Consider the following 19,343-nt stretch of genomic DNA (forward strand, 5'->3'; position numbering starts at 1 on the left):
GTGCTTATCCCAGTGCGGCTGCACTGGGGCTGCTCCCTGCCCAGCTGCGTGCTCAGCAGGGCTCTGCAGGGAAAACTCTGGGTCTTATCTGGGGCCAGAGTCTAATCTTGAAGCTGCAGCTTCCCCTCTGAAGGGATTCTCCCTCCTCTGGCTGGCGGGAGATAGCTGAACAGGACTGAGCTCCCTCGCAGCTCCCAGCCTCGTGTGCCAGGGCTGCTGCGTGCAGGTGCCGCAGAGCGGGTGATGCTCGCGGCTCATGGGCTCTGACCGCCTCCAGCTATCCCGCAGCCCAGGGGAACTGGGCTCTTCCTACAGCCCTCTGAGGAAAGGGTTTCCACAGCATTCTTCAGCTGCGACTTCTGTAGGAGCCCTCACAGCTGGTGTCTGTTGGAAACCAGGTTGCATGTTTTTCACTGTGTGTGTGAAGGATGCAGAGAGCACGCAGTGATTTCACAGCCCCCTCTGCAGTCAGGTGCTGCTTCATCCATCCCACCTTTCATTTCTTGTTCTTGCTCTGCCCTAGGTTACCCCCTTTCCTTCAGCCTTTCTTTGTGGGTTGTTTGGGTGTGTTTGTTTTGTAACTCCCGCTGCTCTCTCCTCAGTCCTCTCAGTTCATTGAGTTTAGTAAATCTAACAGTCTCTGTAATGGGATGTGGGACCTGGGCTGAGGCCTCTTGTAGAGCTGCTGACCCTGGGGACATGGAGCTGGAATGAGACTCCCCAGGAGCAACAGTGTGAGGTTCTACCTCTGGGTTGCCCAACCCTCTTTAGTGAGTGGTCTGCAGAAAGCCTGGCCACACTGACTTCTGGTGTCCAGTGCAGAAGGGAGTTGGGAGGCAGTTTTGCAGGGAGGCTTTGGTCTGGTGGCTGAGCAGCGCAGGGTGTTGTGTGCAATCAGTGCCTCTGCTCAGGGCCAGGTGACTCTGCTGCTCTAGTTTGCTATTTGGCTTCTCTGAGGTCCAGAGGATACATCTGAAGGTGGTGGGTGGTCTCCAAGCCCTCTGGGCTCTCATCTGGTGTGAGTTTTACTGTGGATTTCTTCCCACACTGTGGCTGCAGCGTAGCTGCAAGGATCTGCTGTGGATGTGAAATGCTGGGCAAGTAGAGACTTTGGGTATATACCCAGGTTTGTAGGGTTGTAGTGTATAACAGAGCTGGAAATCTGCTGCCTCCAAGGACCTAAATGTGCTTAACTAAAGGCAAATTCCAACTGGGTTGCAAATAGATTGCTATCAGTATCGACATTTACTTGTGTTTGAGACCTAAGAAAATGCCATCATGACCTGACCCAGGAGAATGAGGTATGTTCCTAGGCTTCTTTGTACTAAAATCTAGTTAAGTGAATTGGCTTTAAAACTGAATATGTTAAAGAGATGTGAAGCAGCACTGTGTGGTGAATAATTCACACACTGTGTGCTGGGAAAAGTTCCTCAAACCTTCAAACCTATTTATAGCTGAATGTGTGTCCCTCTGTGTAAATTTCAGCCTTCACACAGAGCATGGGTGTTTTCCCTGAGTGCCAGTGGCCTAAAACCACAGCATCCCAGTGCCATCTCTGCTAGATGGAGGTCAGCTCCTTGAGGCCACGCAGGCATCACCTAAGGAGCCTTAGCACATCCTCTCTCGGGGACTACTCTTTCAGTTTAGGACCAGTAAAGGTGACAAGTTGCATTTTTGAACTAGCACTATATATAAGACAGCTTAATTAAATTGTATGTCTGAAGTAATTAAAAGACTACAAAATGATCATGGAGACAGCAGTGCTGCACCAAACTCTGAAACCTTCTTTTCCCTTAGCCAGGCTAAGCTTGGCCCCCTCCTCCAGGCACAGCAAGTACATTCCCAGACAGGCTATCTCTGCAGGAATTACCCCACAGAAAAATTATATCTACCTTGCATCTTCAGAGGAAAGCATTCCAGGTTACCATCCCATGAGGACAAGGTCCTTGTGCCTGTGGGGCTTTGTTTATCTTTGTGCATGCATTGATCAGCCTTAGCAACGTGTTTAACTCTGATTATATTCATTTAATTAAATGCTTTTAACATTCATTATGGGGCTGCTAATTGCTGACTTCCTCAGAGAAGCCTGGCAGCCAGACAGCATGGGGTGTGAACAGCCTTTGAACAGCCTGGGTGGGATTCAGAGGGTCTCAAAATGAGCATTTTAGCTTTGCAATCTCTCCCCACCAAACTGAGAAAGGACTGGCTTGGAGGAGACCTCAGAGAGAAATCCAGCATTGTGGCAGTTCTATCAGGCTGCAGTCAGTGCTACTGAAAGTCTGAAGGGCTACTATTATTAGCAAAATGTTATCAGTGTGATTATCTCTGTGCAAGACTTAAGTTCGAAGAAGCTTAAAGGATGAACTGACAGATGCAGACTGGACTTGGACACTGCATATGATAAAACTATGGCAGTCTGAAGCGGTGTGGGAGCTGTGTGTGAATGCTGGTTCTCCCCTGGTTGCACAGCTTGCCACAGTACTTCCAGTGCCTGGCAGCAAATGGGCCTCGGTGTGAACTCCAGCTCCTTGGTGTGAGAGTGGAGCTGGCCGGGGTGACCCCAGGGATTCCTCATGCTGGGCTGTGCAGTGGGGCTGGGCAGCTTTACCAAGACTTAGGGTAAAAACACCCTGAGTCCCAAAGCCATTGGCCTTCCTTCTGGTCCCACTGCCTGCAGGGCTGGCTCTGCTTCTGCAGTAGCTGTGAATTACACATCGTGGGGAAGAAAAGCAGCCCTAAATACTCGGTTTAGTGTAACAGTGTTTTGGTGTTTTTGGAGGTTTGCAGCTGTGAAAGTCCTTGCTGGAGGGTACTGAGGATGCTCTAAGATTTCGTAGTCTCTAGTGGATGCCAAGAAAGTTCATAGGAGAGAACTCCAAGGAGGAGTAGTTAATATATGGAAAGCACCTCTGCTGAGGCACAGCCCCTGGCTTTTGCCCTGATTTTCCTATTATTTGCAGCACCTCTTTTGTCTGTTGTCAGAACAGGAGCCTCTCTGACAAAGTGCTTGAGTGGAGGGTGAAGGGCTGCTGTGTGCTGTGCGAGCCACCTTCCTCCCCTAGTTGTGCATCACAGCTAAGGCATCTGCTCAGGCCTCAGGGTGCAGCAGTGTGGCTGCTAGCCACAGGCGTGGCTTCCACTCCTCCATCGCGACGGCTTCGTTACAGGCTGCTTGGATAACTCACTGTGATAGAAAAACTAATTCCTCTGTCCTTCTCTGCCTCGCTTCTGTCCATCCTCCTCAGCACACACCTCTTGCTGCTTTCTCCAGGCTGGCCTGCGGTGATGTCTGGACACAGAGGCATCATCTGCTAGAAGGGAAGAGGCTTCCTTGGTGTCCTTCCTACACTCCTTGGTGTCAGCTACCGCCTTTGATAGATCCTTCTTGGGTTGTGCCACGCAAACAGGCCCAGACTGTGGTAGGTGCCTCAACTGCTTGCCACTGCCCTGTTCAGGAGCCCTTCTCAGCTGCCCCTCTCCTTCCTGCCCCATGCCAGTCATTTGCTAGTTGAGCAGTCTGAGCTCGTACAGCCTCCAGAGGCTGGCCACTGCCTGGGCTCCTGTACAGGAGATGGGGAAGGAGCTTCAGGCACTGCTGGCAGAGGATACTGCAGTCCCACACCTGCTCATGCAGGGGCTGAAGGACTGCCAGATACCCCCTGTCCGCTCTGATTTGTGTCAGGCAGGAGAGAAAGGGACAAAAGCTGGTGCTTGGCTTGTGCTGATTTGTGTCTCTCCAGAGCACTGGGCACAGAAGGACCCAGATGGAGCTCCTCCACCAGACCTGCATGCTGAGGCTTTCCAGGGGGTGTGCTGCATTTCGAGGCAGAGTGAGAGGAGCATTTTGGAGCTGACTTTTAAGTGCAAAGATTATTCCAGCCTGAGCAGAGCAGAGCGGCTCTGCTGTTACACTGAGCAGTCACCACGTTTTGAGATGCAGCTTTTGTTTCCTTCTATGAGTTCTCGCACAAAGCTGGTGGCTAAATGGCTGTCAAAGGCAGAGTGGAAGTCAGGCACAGCTTGTGAGATTAATGGGATGATTATGAGGAATTTGGAACTGGTCCTAACCCATCACAAAAAGCAAAGGAATCCTGTGTTCACAGGACTGTTCTGTCTCTCCACCGCCCAGTGTCCGAAGCTTGATCATATAAAGGGTAGAGTTAAATGTACTCCATTGAAACCATACCCTAAAACACTCGGGATGCTTTCCAGCGCTTGATCACTAGCTTGGGTGGAGGTGAACTGTTTCTGCCCTGACCCCTCTTAATGGACTTTTTTCCTGTTCCCATAATGTTTATTCTCAGTCCCTTTGGCTTCACATCCAAAACGATTTGAAGGTTGTTTTTTCCAGATGCCTCTTTTGAAAACTGCACACTGGAGCCATTGTGCATGGCAGCTCTGATTTCAACCTGCTACAAGTTTGACAACAATCTCTGCAGCCTTTATTTTCCTTTCCCTGTGGCTCCTGCTTTGTTTGGTTTTTGAGGGTTATTTTGTGGCAGAAATTTCTTTGTGTCAGGCTGACAGCAGTCTACAGCTTCATTACTGGATTAAAAGACATTTGGGGCGGTCTTCTGTATGTTTATGAATCCCAAATATTTCCCTGGAAAAAAAAAGGTACAGGCTGTCCTGGAGCTGCAGAAATGAATCACTTGGGTGAATGCTTTTTCTTCTTTTTTTTTGCTGCCAGTTTGAAACAGTAAAGTCTGGTTAAACCCTTCCTCCCTAATGAAATCCCATGCAAAACTTTCACTTGGACTACTGCACTCTGTCTGCATGTAGGGACTACTTTCTTCCTGAAGCGATTTTACTGTCCATTTATGCTAACCTTGTCAGAAAAAGGCACTTTCTAAAATTCAGGGCCGAGACCTCAGCTGTTTTGGAGAGGCTGCATCTTTCATTAACTAATTTGCTGGTTTATTGAATCCACACAGACTTGCGGGGAACGTTTCTGTGCCAGACCTTTTCAATGGGCTGGTTGTGCAGGTAAGTGCTCAGTGCTGTAAGGGTTGCACAATCCAACCCTTCAGCTTTTGTAACAATATCCTTTTACAAGCCCTAAGATCAGGAGAAGTACCTGTGATATTTTTACTTTGGTGCAGTTCTCTGTGGCAATGAAGGGCTGTGTGTATGGGATGTTTACTGGGCAAACACCACAGCTTCAAACTCCTGCAAGTGAAACTGCCTTTATTGCTTTTTCACTGTCCAAAGCATACCAACACCAAATACAAATACAGTATAGAATGTGGATCTTCAAGTGCCATTTTGGGATAAATGTTTACAAGGACATGAGTAACAGGCAAAGAAACGTGCTTGTGGCTGAAAGGTGCCCAAGCTTCTTGTTGACCCTGTGTTTGCCTGTCTGGTTCAGCCAGGGAGACAGCAGCAAGCACATGGCCAGCTCTGCCTGGGTGCCTGGATCCAGAACCAGGCAGCAGCAGGTGTAAGGCTGAGAAGGAGGTCACTTCATACAACCATAGAGTCATAGAACCATTTTGCTTGGAAGAGACCTTTAAGATCATCAAGTCCAGCTTTTGTCCCAGCCCTATCAACAACTAGACTATTTCCCAAAGTGCAACATCTAACAGTCTCTTAAATCCCTCCAAGGGACAGTGACTCCACCACCTCCCTGGGCAGCCCCTTCCAATGCCTGTCAGCCCCTTCAGTAAAGAAATTTGTCCTAATATGCAGCCTCAGCCTCCCTTGGCACCATGTTCTGCGGCTTGTTACTAGGGCAAGCAGACTGACCCCTGCCTTGCTACAGCTTCCTTTCAGGTAGTTGTAGTGAGCGATAAGGTCTCCCCTGAGCCTTCTTTTCTCCAGGCTAAACAGCCCCAGATCACTCAGCCGTTCTTCATATGAGATGTGCTCCAAATCCTTTCCTAGCTTGGTAGCCTGCCCCTGGATCCTCTCCAGCCCCTCAATGTCCTTCTTTGTAAAGAGGGGCCCAAAACTTCTGTCTGCTCTGTTTTTTTGAAGCCTCAAGAGGAGAGCCAGCTGCTAATACTCTTTCTGGTGGCACTGAGAAGCGGGCAGGAGCCTGCTGGGAAAAGATCCAAGAGCATCAATTCTTTTTCATTTCCTATGCATCAGTTAGATGGTGAGAGTATCGATTTAACCCAAGAGCTGGAACTGACAAAACCATATCCATGGCTGCTGATAACGAAGTTTTGCTTTTCCTGTTACTTAGAGCATCTGGGAAGTGGCTTTAAATGGACAGCTTATGTGTCTTCTCTGAGGAGGAAAACAATGAAGGTCTGTGCAGAGACGGTTGCTCTGGCACGGCCTTTGCTCAGCTGGATGGATCCTCGACAGATGGGACGTTACCTTAGCTCACTGAATGGTAGGGGTTGGAAGGGACCTCTAGAGAGCATCTAGTCCATCCCCCCTGGATAAAGCAGGTCCACCTAGATCAGGTCAACACAGGTCACATGTGTCCAGACGGGTTTTTAAAACCTCCAGAGGAGGAGCCTCCACACCCTCCCTGGGCAGCCTGTGCCAGGGCTCCCTCACCCTGACAGTAAAGAGGTTTTTCCTTAAGTTGTTTCCGTAGTTGTTGTGGTCACTTTACAATTGTCTTTAATTTGCTGAAGGAATCAGGCCTGACAGGGCTACAGCACTTCACAGACAGCTTGAATTTTCTTTTTCCCTGTCCTGACTCATATCCTCAGGTGAACAAAATCTGAGACAATGTGAAGCCCTGATTGAAAACCCCACACCCTATGGCTGACATCCTATGCTACCCCATCCCACAGTTAACAGCAGCCTAGTTTCTGTGTTTGAAATCAATATGTGAGGATCACTGACCTTTTCACTTGAGGTCAATGTATATGCCAAGGGAGAGTATGATCACAGCACAGAGTGCTGTGGCATGAATGTCAGCAAAGGGGTGTCCAGACTTTCTAGTGCAAGGGTCTGTAAGAAATACCTTTCCTAATGTTGCTGTATGGCCCAGCCTGTGCTCACAGGAACCCCACCTCCAGCTGCTAGTAGATGGCTCTGATTCCCCATGCTTCTGGTGCCAAAGAATTTTGCAATTTTTTTTGTTTTTCTTGGATGGAAAATCGTACTTTGTTGGTGGGTTTTTTTTCTATGATTGCTGCTTTCACTCTCCTTCCCCTAGTATATATGTCTTGGAGAGTTTATACATCCTAATGAAATGATGCAAAGGGGAGGTGTTGCCCAGAGGAGAGGAGCAAGTGGAAAAAAAATATATAGGGTTCCAGAAATAACATGGAAACCTTTCATTGTTTTTTTCTGTAGTGCTGAAAGTCCTTTCTAGAGGGGTAAATTACAGTTTTTTGCAGTTGTATGCTGAAAAGACAATATAAGTTTATTGTCCCTGTGTGGGACCCTCACCTGTAGAAGCACTGCCACCAGAGAGTTTTGCTGCTGTAGCCAGGGGTTTTCCAGGGGATGGCCCTTGGCAAATGCCATCTGATCAATCACACTTTTCTGAGGCAGTTATGGAGTAAGCTTTGGCTGTCCATCCAAATTCCACTGAACAAGCACAACAGAGGAACATTTCCTCACACATGATACGAGGAGAAAGCTGGAGCTGGTCTAGGCCACATCAGCTCCTGGGACAGCCACCTCCCATAGGGTCTCTGAACCACACAGAGCTGGAGCTGGCCTCCATAAGTGGGTGTCTACTGGGCAACCAAAGCCTTTGGGGCCAGTTTCAGGCTTTACCCACCATGTTTACAGTTCCAAAGCAGGTGTTTGTGTGCAGGAATGTGGCAAGAGACAAGGCAGACTGATTGCTTCATGGAGCACTAATCCTGGAGCTCTGAAGCTGGCCCTGGGTATGTGGGACTAGTGTGATGGTAGACATATGTTTACATTTGATTTTTGCCTCTTGTGGAAAAATACATAAGCACATGTCTCTCACAGCATAGCTGTCAGCTGGCTCACCTGGAGTTGCTGGAGCCATAACTAGGAAAGGAGAAAGAAAAAGGAAAAGAGACACATCTGAGCCACGGGGAAGATCTGCATCAGAGCCCATAATGAAGCCAGTTCACCCGTGGAGGTGGCTGGGCTGGCTGCTAAATGTCAACAGGAAGGGGGAACATATGCATTTCTTTTTTGTTCCAGAGTGCTTAACATAGGCAATTTCATGGATCCCTCCCAGAACTACCTCAGATACTTCTGACTTTGTGCAGGGGAGCGTCAGGGGTGAAGAGAGTCAATCCATTAACTCGGCAAAGTTGAGGTTACGTGTCCCTTGACATGTCCCCGGCAAATATAGGTGAGAAAATCTGCCTTGGAAGTCCCCATCAAGCCCTGATGCTCACTTCTGCCCTTCCTCAGAAGGTCCTTTCAGAAAAGCTGATTCAGCTTCTTTGAAAAAGCCCTCCAAAAGGCAGGGTTGTGCACCTGTGCAGGAAACCTGTGCTGTGCATCTGTATTAGGAGCCCTGATCATGGTTAGAAGAGGTTATCAGCATTTGAAGTGCTCCTGAATTGGGAGCACTGGTTATAAGGCCAACTGGAACCACATGCTCAGGAGGTATATGACCCTGGAGCACGGAAGCTCCACGTTTCTCTGGGGTTTTTGAAAGGCAGCCAGCACTGGTTCCAAATTGCTCTCAAGTATCGTGGTGGAAATGTTGACAGGCACTGTGATCTTCACACAGGTGAATGTGCTCAGGCTGTATCAGTAGCTCTAAGTTCATGCCAGGACTTGAGAGACAGATTAACAAGTGCAGTGGAAGAGAAGGAGGAGGAAGCAGAAGCTGATACTGAGGTGATGCTATCATTTTCTGCAGCAGCTTCTCTGTGCTCAGCAGAAGCAGCTATCTCCTGGTGAGGCAGGGCTTCAGGGCCCGCTGCCAGCAGAGCAGGCAAGGGAATCAGGCCAAAGTCATTTTTCAGACCTTAGAGTAAACCTTCCCAGGGCTGTGCACGTGAGACCTCAGGCAGTCCCAAGCTGCTCGTCTCCCTTGACACCCTGGGAGCTGCTCCCCTGGCTGCTGATGCGTGGGAGGGTGGTGGAGGGTGGCACAGCACCCACCTTTTGCAGTGAATAAACCTACCCCTGTCTCCTGACCAAGGCTCCAAAGTGGGTTCAACAGCACAATTACTGAGCTAACAGAGTGTGTAATCATCGGCTGTTTCACGGAAACCGGGATGTTTGGATGTGAGGCTCCTCAGGGCAGATTAAATCAAAGCACAACAAAGCACAGAGAAGCTAAACACACTAAACACAGACATTGTACTAAACACACACTACATGCATGGACCTAATCCAGAAATATGAAATATGTGCAGCAAATGGAGATTTTATAAGCCTTGTGTGGTAAAGTGTTTGCTGAAATTTCTTTCACCCTTGAAGTGCATGGGAAGTAGCATGCACAGTGTGAGGAAGAGGCTGGGGCTACTTATACATTTGAAGGGATTTTGCATATGTTCCCTGTTTTCATGAAACTAAGCAGCAATTCCCCTACAAAACATCAGTAACTGGGACATAAACTGTTAGATGAAAGTGTGTGTGCCACAGTGTGCACACTGTATCATAACCTCAGCACAATCAGACAGCAAATTTCCCTTCCTGCGCTAGAGGAAAATACCTTCTGCAGAACAGCTCTTTTAGCAATAGTCACCAACAAAACAGAGTTTAAGGAAAGAAAATGCTGAGCACTGTCATGGCAGGATGTATTGGGCCATGTGGAAATTGTTCCTTGAATGAACTACTTTTGAAACACAGGAGAAAAACATCTGAAATGTTATGTCAAACCATATGCTGACATTCTGGTGATTCTGTCACAAACCTTCTAACAGTTAGTGTTTGCTGTACACCCCTGCAATCTGTCTCAAGAGAGCATGGAAAGCTGAGTTTTAAATATCAAAATGATACATTAAAAATGACAAAAAATGTTGCTCAGAGTCACACCGAAAAGTTCAAGAATAAAGCCCAAGAGCAGAAGCTCAGAAAGTGGCCTGTGAGTGTAAATAAACATACCCTCAGCCTTTTCTTCCCCCCTCCTTTTTTACTATGTTTAGACTCTGTATGAGTTCACAGCAGTTTGGAGGATGGAGGCACAGGAGCATGGGCAGCCTCCTACCTCTGTGAACAGCTCCTGTAGGAAGTCCACATCCCAAACTCCCCTTTGCTTACTGCAGCAGGGAGAAAAGGAGACATGCCTTTTTCTACCTCTGTCCCTACAAATGCAGTAACAAATATGCTGCTGTGCCCCACTAGTTGTGCAGATGTCAGAGTGGACATGGCAGTCTGCTGTGCATTTTTTAATGATCCTATGGAGGGATGATTTTCTGTTTCAGAAGAGGGATTTTTCAATGGGGGATTGCCAGGAGTAGGACCCTTCCCATGTGGAGCTCTCCTCTTCTGGCTTCTCTTTTGTTCTGCAGTAAGCCCATGGATTGGTCTATACAAACCATAGTCATAAGATTTCTATAAACAGACCAAGATCTTTGGCCTTGGAAGTCCCTATCCACCTTGTATGACAAAAATCACCCATGTGTTTATTTTCTTTCTCTAGGAGATGACATGCTTTCCAACATTTCTCTTGTTGAGCATTCCTGTCTTCAGTCACAGTAACAGCATCCTAGCTAACAGTGACGTTTATTTTAAAGGGGCATGTCTAAAAACATGCCTTTACATTCTGAGATAAGTTGTCTGACTGCTGCTGTGTGCTGCAAATATGTGATCTTCATGTTTTTTAGCTTGGAGCCTGTTGGTTTCTCACACATGCTGCTTCTATGTAAAAAGTATTTCAAATGTATATGCACTGGCCAAACTTTCTAGGAAAACAGTGAACAAAGCCTTGGTGTGAATGGCACGATGCTATTTCAGCTACTCTGTGTGGCAGAGAGGGCATGTGCATAAAATCTACTTAAATGCAAAGTTTCTTGTGAGAGAACTGGGTTTGTTACCTTTCTGATGCATGAGTACTTATACAAGAGGGTTGAGAAATATTAGTAATCAATATTCCTGTTTGTGCTAGTTATCAGCTTGTCTTTTTGACTGGGGTTTTTTGAAGGATAGGGAAAGTTAGGCAGGGAGTATGGCACAGATATCTCTAACACAGGAGCAAATGGGCACGTAACAGGCAACTGAAAGAAGTGCCCCAGGATACCATTGGGCTGACAGTGAAAGGGCAGTGAGCTACAACGAGCCCAGTTCTGTCTGTGTTTAGGGCACCTATGCAGCTCTGACTTGCCTACTGTGGAGGCTGTAGGGCAAAGAGCCCAGCCAGAGTCCTGCAAACCTCCACCAGCACTTTCCTGCAAGATCACTAGAGCTGACCTCCAATGAGCATAAAGGGAAAGTAAGTCACAAATCTAAAGAGAAGCATAATTGCTCCTGAGTATCTGCATGCAAGAAAAGTAAGGCACTTCACTGATAATTTGCCAATTACTAATAAGTTGCTCTGCAAAGACCCTGAAGAGCTGTGCAATGAATGAAACGGATACTCTCGACTGCCAACCAACCAGCAGCTGGAAACCGTGCCAAAAACAAAAACCAAAGCCTGAAATGGCACAGTGTTCCACAGTGACCCAGAAGTTACAGCAATTACTTTTCCCATCAGGTGCCCACCACTGTTAGTGGGATGCTGATGGGGCTCCAGCAGGTCTGTGCTATGGCTTGAAGTCTTTACTGTAAAACAGCTATATAAAGGAGTTTGTTAAGTCTGACTGATTTTTGATCTAGAGTCTAAATGGTTTTGTTTCCTGTAAGAAAGGATGACATGATTAGCCTGTTTCTGCATGACCATGTTTCCATTCCTGCTGAATCTAAGGGCATTTTTTATGCTTGTGTTGTACAGTAGGGCCATAACTTTTCAGCTCTGGAAATACCATATTATAGCTCTGATTTATGCTGTGATGACAGGCACAGGAGCCTACAGAAATCAGTGGCTCTAGATGGTTACCATGGTTCTTCTGCAAGGCTCAGACGGAAGGATCTGCTGCTTTGTTAACATCGAAGAAGAAACAAAGGGAATTAGATTTCACATTCTAGAAAGAATCAACACAATTTTCATGTTCCTGCTCCACTCCCCATTGCTCTAAAATGAAAAAAAAAGCCACCTCCTGAAAACGTCAGGTTTCAGTGGAGAGGTATGTTCAAAACTTCAAGAAAAAAGTAAATCCTACTGCTGTGAATATTGTTTTAACAGCACAGGAGAGATGTGCTGTTGGAGATGTGCTCCTGTAAATTCAAACACTATGTCAATCACACCTGCTCTAAACAGAGTTTAGAGATGAAGAGCCTTCATCAAAGGCCAGAAGAACCCCCCCTATTGTTGATGAGACTCAGATCAACCCTGCTGCAATAAAATAGAAAGGTTTTTTAGAGTTAGGCTTCCACAATTGCTAGTACCTAGTTGCTAGCCACTGTTAGCAGCAATTTACAGTAATTTTACAGAATTTCTTCAGGTTTTAGACAATGCTTTAAATGAAAGGCTGGGAGAAAACACAGCACTTGGAAAGAGGAGAGAGTGTGGGTAGTTACCGTACCGAACTACAGAGGAGCTGTATTTCACAATAACCATGCTGCTGTGTGTGCTTGGAGAAATCACTGATTGTTCTCTACCCCTGTACTGCTCTGAAGAATCTACAAAACAATCCAAGAAAAACCCAGGAAGCAGCAGAACAAGAATTCAAGAGCAGAACAGGATTGCACAGGGAGATCCTACGCTGGGCTCGTGTTTGGAACGAACTAAGTACAATATTGGTCTGTTCCCTTTCTCTTCTTATGTCTCCATTCTGTTTTGCTTTGCTTAGCTTAGATTTTTTTTTTTCCTTTTTGGAATCCTGCAGGGAGGAAAGAAGGAGTCTTTGTTTCAAAAAGCCTGAAACCAACAGTGGCCCATTGATCATAATTAAGTCTAAAATAATACGCTTTTGCTGACCTGTTTGTACTGAATCCAAAAAACTCAACGTTATACCTGCTGTACCCTTGGCCTACCCCTAGATCCAGTTTCTTCTTCTTGAGCTTCTGGGGCACTAACTTTAAAAGCCCAAATACACCTGTGTGTTTGCAGGGCTGCCTGTGAAAGCACATCCTCTTCTGTCTGGTGCCTGAAGTGCTTGTTGGTATATGAACAAATTTTTCGTCACTGGATGTTCTCTTTGCCATGTACCCTCTTTGATAGACTGCTGTCCCCTTGTCAGTAACCTCAGTGACCTCCCTTGTCAGTAACTTCCTCAGAAGATGAAATGACACACAGGATAGCAGTGATTCTGGCACTAACACCGGGGGATTCCATACAAATTACAAGTAACCTTGCCACGGTGTGCGTGGGCACAGTTCAGAGCTTCCTGAAGTCTGTATTAATTTCTCTGCTGACCTCTAACAATCACTGGTTTCTTCAGAGGCTGCTTCTAACCTTTCAAAGCCAGATTTTTAATATGACAAAATGTGGAGGCTTAACCTTGTAACTCTTGGTAGTCTAGTATGCTTTAATGAGTAAATATACTGGTGGATTAGTCACAGAACCAATGTGCTTTAGGAGAATAGGGGAGAGATTCAGAAAAAAAACCCCAATCAGATGCCTTTTTGGCATCAAATCCTTTATTTAGCCTTCCTACAAATGGGCAGTGTTAGGTGCCTTGGCTGTGGTTCTGCCTTGTCTCAGTCCTGGTCTTTACAGAGAGCCACACCACACATGCAAACATTCTAAGGATGTGTGCTCAGGGAAAATCCCCTTCAGTTTGTGTCCCAGACTGCTTCTTTGACTCACTGACTCGTCTGGCTTGGAATTCATGAGCAGATGACACAGACACGGAACAGACAGTATGGTCACATGGAGGCTAACTAAACCCAGAATTTAAAAAGATAGGACAGACAGTAGCATCAGTCACAGGGCTCAGCCATACAAACATATTGACTAGCAGCCTGCTTATAAGAAGCAAGTGGTCCTTTCTATTATCCTTCTTCAATCTACTTAGGTCTTTTTTGTTCTTCCCTGGTCTATCTTTCTCCCACTCTTTCTCTTCTTTGGCCTTCCCCCCCCAAACCTCTTGTAATAATCCTTTACCATTTTAACCGTCCCTTGTTCAATCCCAGTGTTTCCCTCTCAGACACCTGACTAAAAATCCTGTTCTCCTTTATGCAATAGTTCATTTTAGGTTGCATAGCCTACCCGAGAATTCCATTTGTTGGATCCCTCCAGTATGTTTTGCACCAGGGAAAACAGCTAAAACATTCACCTTTGATAGTCTTAGAGGCAGCTGATTCTGATGAATCAGGTTTTGTGGATGTTTATTTTGAACAACCATTAGCCAGATAGTCTTACAGTGATCACAAATCTATCTATTCTGCATGATTTCCTCCCTTCAGAGCTGCTTATTCAATAACATTTTCATTATCCATCTCATTTGGCCCAGCCAGATGCACTGGAAAGGGGTGAGAATCCACTTAGTGCATTCCTCAGCAACTGATCCTGCAGCATGTGTTGAGTCCTCAGGCAGAGATGATACTTTACAACTTTGACTGCTGTGTGTTTCAGGCCAGCTGGGAAAATCAGTGTATTCCCACCATATTTGTATTGAATTGTTACTTAGGATAGCCTTTGGAGTCTTTGCATGTATATGCTATTTCTTAAATCCTCACATTTTTTGTTTTGCATGCAGCAAAATGCATAGAGCTGTGCCCTAGCATTTTCTCACACAGCAAAAATCTTCCTATCTATTTTTCCTGAGAAGAGACAACATCTGCACCAGGTTGTGTTGGCAGACAGGCCCTGGGTAGGTGCTGCTGGCAGATGCCCATTAGCACTGGTGGTGGGTGCCTTCTAGCAGGAGCTCCTCTGACTGTACAGCTCATAAGCTGGATGCTGCTGCTGATGCTTCCTGCTCATAAGCTCATGACTACAGATCAGGTTAAGTAGTGCTACACCCAGCACTGCAACAAAAGGCTGCAGAAAAGAGGCTGCTGTGTTGCAAACATGAGGCATACAGCCCTGAATGTATAGATGGGAAAACGCCTCCTGTATAAATCTCACGTTCATTCAATGCAAGAAATGTGTCTGGTCTGCATAGCGATGCACGTGTGAAGATATGGCTACTTGGAGGGCTATTTCGATGTTGAAATCACCACTCTGCCCAAGCATAACGTATCTCTGTCTAAGCAGTTAGTGGTGAAGCTGAAGGAAATATTCCCTTTGCCAGGGAATAACCATTTTCTCTGCATGTATTTCTCTGCGATGCTGGAGAGAGAAAGGAGCTGAGCTCATCAGGGGAAACGGCTGGACGCGATGCTCTTCCCTAGTTGTAGCAGAGCTGTGACTCAAGTACATTCGCATCTGCTGCCATCCAGAGCTTGGGGAGGGAAACTGACTGCTTTGCCAGGCTTAGGTGTTAGTTTAATACAAAGCTTGGACTCTGGCCCCCGGTGAGTCAAATCTTCCCTTCCTGCAACAGGGTTTGTATTACTTTTCAGATGGGGAGAAACTGGAAGTTTTTGATGTTACCCTGTCAGCCACCCAAGGCCAAAAGAAACCCTTTTTTCCCTATAAAATCAAACCTCAGGAGATAGTGGCTTTGCCCACCCTTGCAACCTGAAAGTTCAGCTTGTCCTCTGAGATATATTCCCCGTTTTTCCGTAACAGATCTGCTCATTGCCATCTCTCTTCCCTTTTGTTTGCTTTTGTCTTTTTTTAGTTCATAGAATCATAGAATCCTTAATCATTGAAACTCACGCTGCCAAGCCCATCACTAAACTAAGCCATATCCCTCAGTACTTCATCTGTGTGTCTTTTGACTGTCTCCAGGGATAGTGACTCCACAGTTCAGGGCTGTGTAAAACATTAAGAAACGATACGGAATGAAACACTTCTCCACGTGTGACCTTCACACAGGACTTTGGGATTTTTTTGCACAATGATGTGTCTGGGGCAAAGTGTATCTTCCTCAAATCTTTGGTTACGCAGAGGAGCACAATATTGTCATACAACTAACTTAAAAGTGGAAATCCGTGTTTGCTGTTAGCTTGTTTCAGCGTTTCAAAGAAGCCTGTTATAGATGCTGAAACGCTTTGTCTTGAGATTGACAGGTAAAGCAGTCTTAACCAGGCGAGGTGCACCAAAGGGAGTACGTTACATGGGTGGCGTTCCCTAAGCGTTTTATTTTGCACAGCCACTTGTTTGCCCCCGTGGGGAGCCGTCAAGGCCGGCGTGCCCGCGGCTGTGGTGCTGCAGGGGAGCTACCGACGGCTCACTCCCGCCAGGCACCGTCCCACTTCTGACCACCATAACGGAACATTTCAGTGCTTGTGCGCGGATGTGTTTTTCTGCAGTGGCCACTTCACCCGGGCCATGCAGTGTATGCGTGAGGGTAAAACTGGATCTTCCGCCGCTGTTAATCCCGGAGCAAGGCCCGGCGCCAGAACACAAAATGACGGCTGCCAGGGTCCAAGATGGCTGCCGCACAGCCTCCCTCGTGACACGGCGGCGCCGCCGCTCTGCGGGCCGGCCTGCTCACGTGACGCGGCGCCCCGGCCAATCGCCGCGCCTCGTGGCCGCGCTGCCGCGCACAAGTCCCGCCTCGCCTCGTTGTGCTGGAAGGCGCCATTGAGAGGGCCGGTCGCTGCCGCCGCTTCCGTTAACCGGCCGACGGAGCAGCGCCCGCCGCCGCCATGGACTACGGGGAAGGTGAGGGCGCGCCCCCACAGCAAGGGTAGGGCTCGGCCGCCGCCGCCGCCGCTGCCGCCGCGGGGCCCGGCCGCTTCTCAAAATGGCAGCGGCTGCTTTGTTCCGCGCAGGACGGAGCCCCCTTCACCCACCTCCTCGCCGCCCGTCCCGGGTCGGGGGGAGCTGCGGCGGCGGCCGGCGGCGGGAGGGCTGCGCGGGAGGAGGGCCCTCCCGGGGCGGGGGGCGGCGCGGGCGGGCGGGCGGCGCGGGCGGGGGCGGCCCTCGGCGGGGCGAGGCGCCCTGGGGCGCGGGGCGAGCGGGGGGCGAGGGGGAGGCGGCGGGCGGGGGCGGCGCGGGCAGAGACGGGGGGAGCTCGGGGCGAGCTCCGTGAGGGGGTCGTGTCAGGAGACTGGAGATCCGACAGGAGAGAGAGCCGCCTCTTGTTGCGGCTCCCTGTCTCTCCCCTCCGGCTCTTGCTAAGAACTAAGTCATTCTCACTGACCCATCCTCTCCAGCTGAAGACAGAGATTGGAGATTCCCAGATACCCCCATGCATTGTGGTGTGAACATGCCCAGTGGGTCAGTCTCAGGTATGAGCTATAAATACGTCTAACCTGTAAAAAAGCGTTGGGGCTGAACAGTCAGTGTTGACAAAAACAAAGAGCGGACGGGTTATTAAAAGTACGTAACGTGGTTTGACTGCACATGTTGTTTTCTGGAGGAGTTATAACTGGCTGGGAGCGAGACTTGATTTTCATCTTGGGCATGTCAACATGTACTCCTGCACTTTCCAAATCAAAATTCTGAGATCAAGGAGTGGGGATGGGGGAGGAATACAGGCTTTTCTTATGATGATGCTTTTTGCATAGATCAGTATTTTGTTTTCTTATGGACTATTGTGTTTGATTCTTGTTACTTCTAACGGAAAGAAAGAGGATGTTTTCCTCTTTTATACAGACTGGAAAAAAACAGAACCTAGAACTGTTTGATTTATGTCTTTGTTATTGCTTTTTTTTTTTAGGTTTACTTTAACAATTTGGAAACATATAAAAAACATAAAGTAAATGTTATACTGTAAAAGCTCTTGGTTTTTTTTACACTGTAAAATACCACATAGATAAAAAATTGGAGTGATATGTCTTCGAAGAAACTTAAGGTTATGAGTTTAGTAAGACTCGAGAAATAATTTGACATCTTTTGCTAGCATGCAAGCAAGTATTAAAAAGATGTTGATATAAAAACTTTACCATACAAACTTTAGCCAGACTTCACTTACAAATGTCATCAAATAAGTGTTTGCTGTTGCATCTCTTGATACTCTTAGTGGCTACTATACAGAAATAACATGTTAGATTACAGACATGTCTTTGGTTGCAGTGTGATGGGTTTTGTGATTCATTCCATGAGTCTTAGCTTTCTTCCTGATGATGCTATTTTTCCTTTATGTTTCTTAATATTAAAAACCATTAAAGCTATGACCCTGTTTTTTTAATCTTACATATTAATTCCTGATTAAAAATCCTTAATATTTTTTTTCTTCTACTAAAAATTTAAAGCAGTAGTTTAAGTCTCTTATTGGAATATTCATTGTAGCCCTTAACCAGAACTTGCTTTTCTGAGACCTAATGATAGCAGTATTAAAGTGAATCCAGGCTAATCTTGGGAAGTTAACAATCAAATGTATGTTGTACAAATAGGTTGTTCCTTTCATGTGCCTCTGTAGTAATAGTTTTCATTGCAATACTTGAGCTTTTTATTATTCATAACTATTAAACAAGATTAATTGTGATGTATGCAGCATGAACCGTTTACCGTAAATGTTTATGCAGTTTATTTATCTTAGTAAGGCATGCATAAAGCTTTGTATTCCCCTTATTCTGTACAGTGGGTAGGCGGCTATTTTGTAGGGCTCCAGTAGATGGCAGTAGAGGACGGATGTTGGGAGTTTCGATCTTTATCCGGTTTTCATTTGAGTTCCTGGCAAGGTGCTTCCTGTGGGAAGCTTTTAGCCAGTGTGAAGCACTTCCCATTGGATGACTGATGACTGCTGTAATTGCACCATTGTCCCTTGCTGATGACTTGTTTTAAGACAGAGATGACATGGCCTGTAGAGTAAATTGGTATTATTAACTATTCATGTTAGTATGTTGATTTCTGTAACTATTGTCCTTTTAATTCTGGAAGGGGAAATGGCTTTTGCTGCTATTCCTAAAATTCACCAACGTTGTTAGACTGGTTCCTTGTTTTGTATGGGACTCAATGATGTGTTAAAACATCTGTATCTAATGACAATATTGTGGTCTTAAAGCAGAGAAGTGTTATGAAAATGTAATGTGTCTGGAAAAAAACGTTACTTGCTGTTTCACAATGAACCCTTAAGCTTGTAGTCACTGTGGATTATGAAATTAAAACACAGGGAAATTTAGCCTGTTTTAAGCTAATACTTGTGTGTTTTATTGTTTAAAGTTTATTTTTATTTTAGTGAAGTTTATTTTTTTAAATTATTTATTACTACAGGATCTTTCTTGTTTTCTCATCTTCCTAGGTTTTACATACACTGCTCCACATGGAGAACACTACTGGAAATTGTTTAGTTTCTTTGTGCTATGGATATGATTTCAGTGTGCTCTGATCTTAAGCTTTTCCTTTCAAAGGGAGTTTGTTGTACCAAAAGATTCTGAGTCTAATCTGCTACATGTTTAACTTCCTAGTTATTTTCTTAAGAAAATATTGGATTTTTCTTAGCTGCAAA

At 46.4% G+C, this 19,343-nt stretch overlaps 1 protein-coding gene across 3 annotated transcripts in view; it reads left to right on the forward strand.

Moving 5' to 3' along the window:
* The first annotated feature begins 254 nt into the window (after positions 1-254).
* ZNF326 (zinc finger protein 326) overlaps positions 255-19,343 on the forward strand; it is a 43,508-nt gene continuing 24,419 nt past the window's right edge. The window contains exons 1-2 of one of the 3 annotated variants that reach the window (XM_062004255.1): positions 16,497-16,612; positions 17,107-17,181. In XM_062004255.1, coding sequence (XP_061860239.1) covers positions 16,597-16,612; positions 17,107-17,181 — 91 coding nt within the window. In that variant the 5' untranslated portion in view covers positions 16,497-16,596. Of the gene's footprint in view, positions 473-16,496; positions 16,613-17,106; positions 17,182-19,343 lie in introns of those variants that run through there. The other 2 variants (XM_062004257.1, XM_062004256.1) reach the window with 2 other exon arrangements.

This window comes from Colius striatus, chromosome 10, assembly GCF_028858725.1.
Source record: "Colius striatus isolate bColStr4 chromosome 10, bColStr4.1.hap1, whole genome shotgun sequence".
In the NCBI taxonomy this organism is placed as follows: Eukaryota; Metazoa; Chordata; class Aves; order Coliiformes; family Coliidae; genus Colius; species Colius striatus.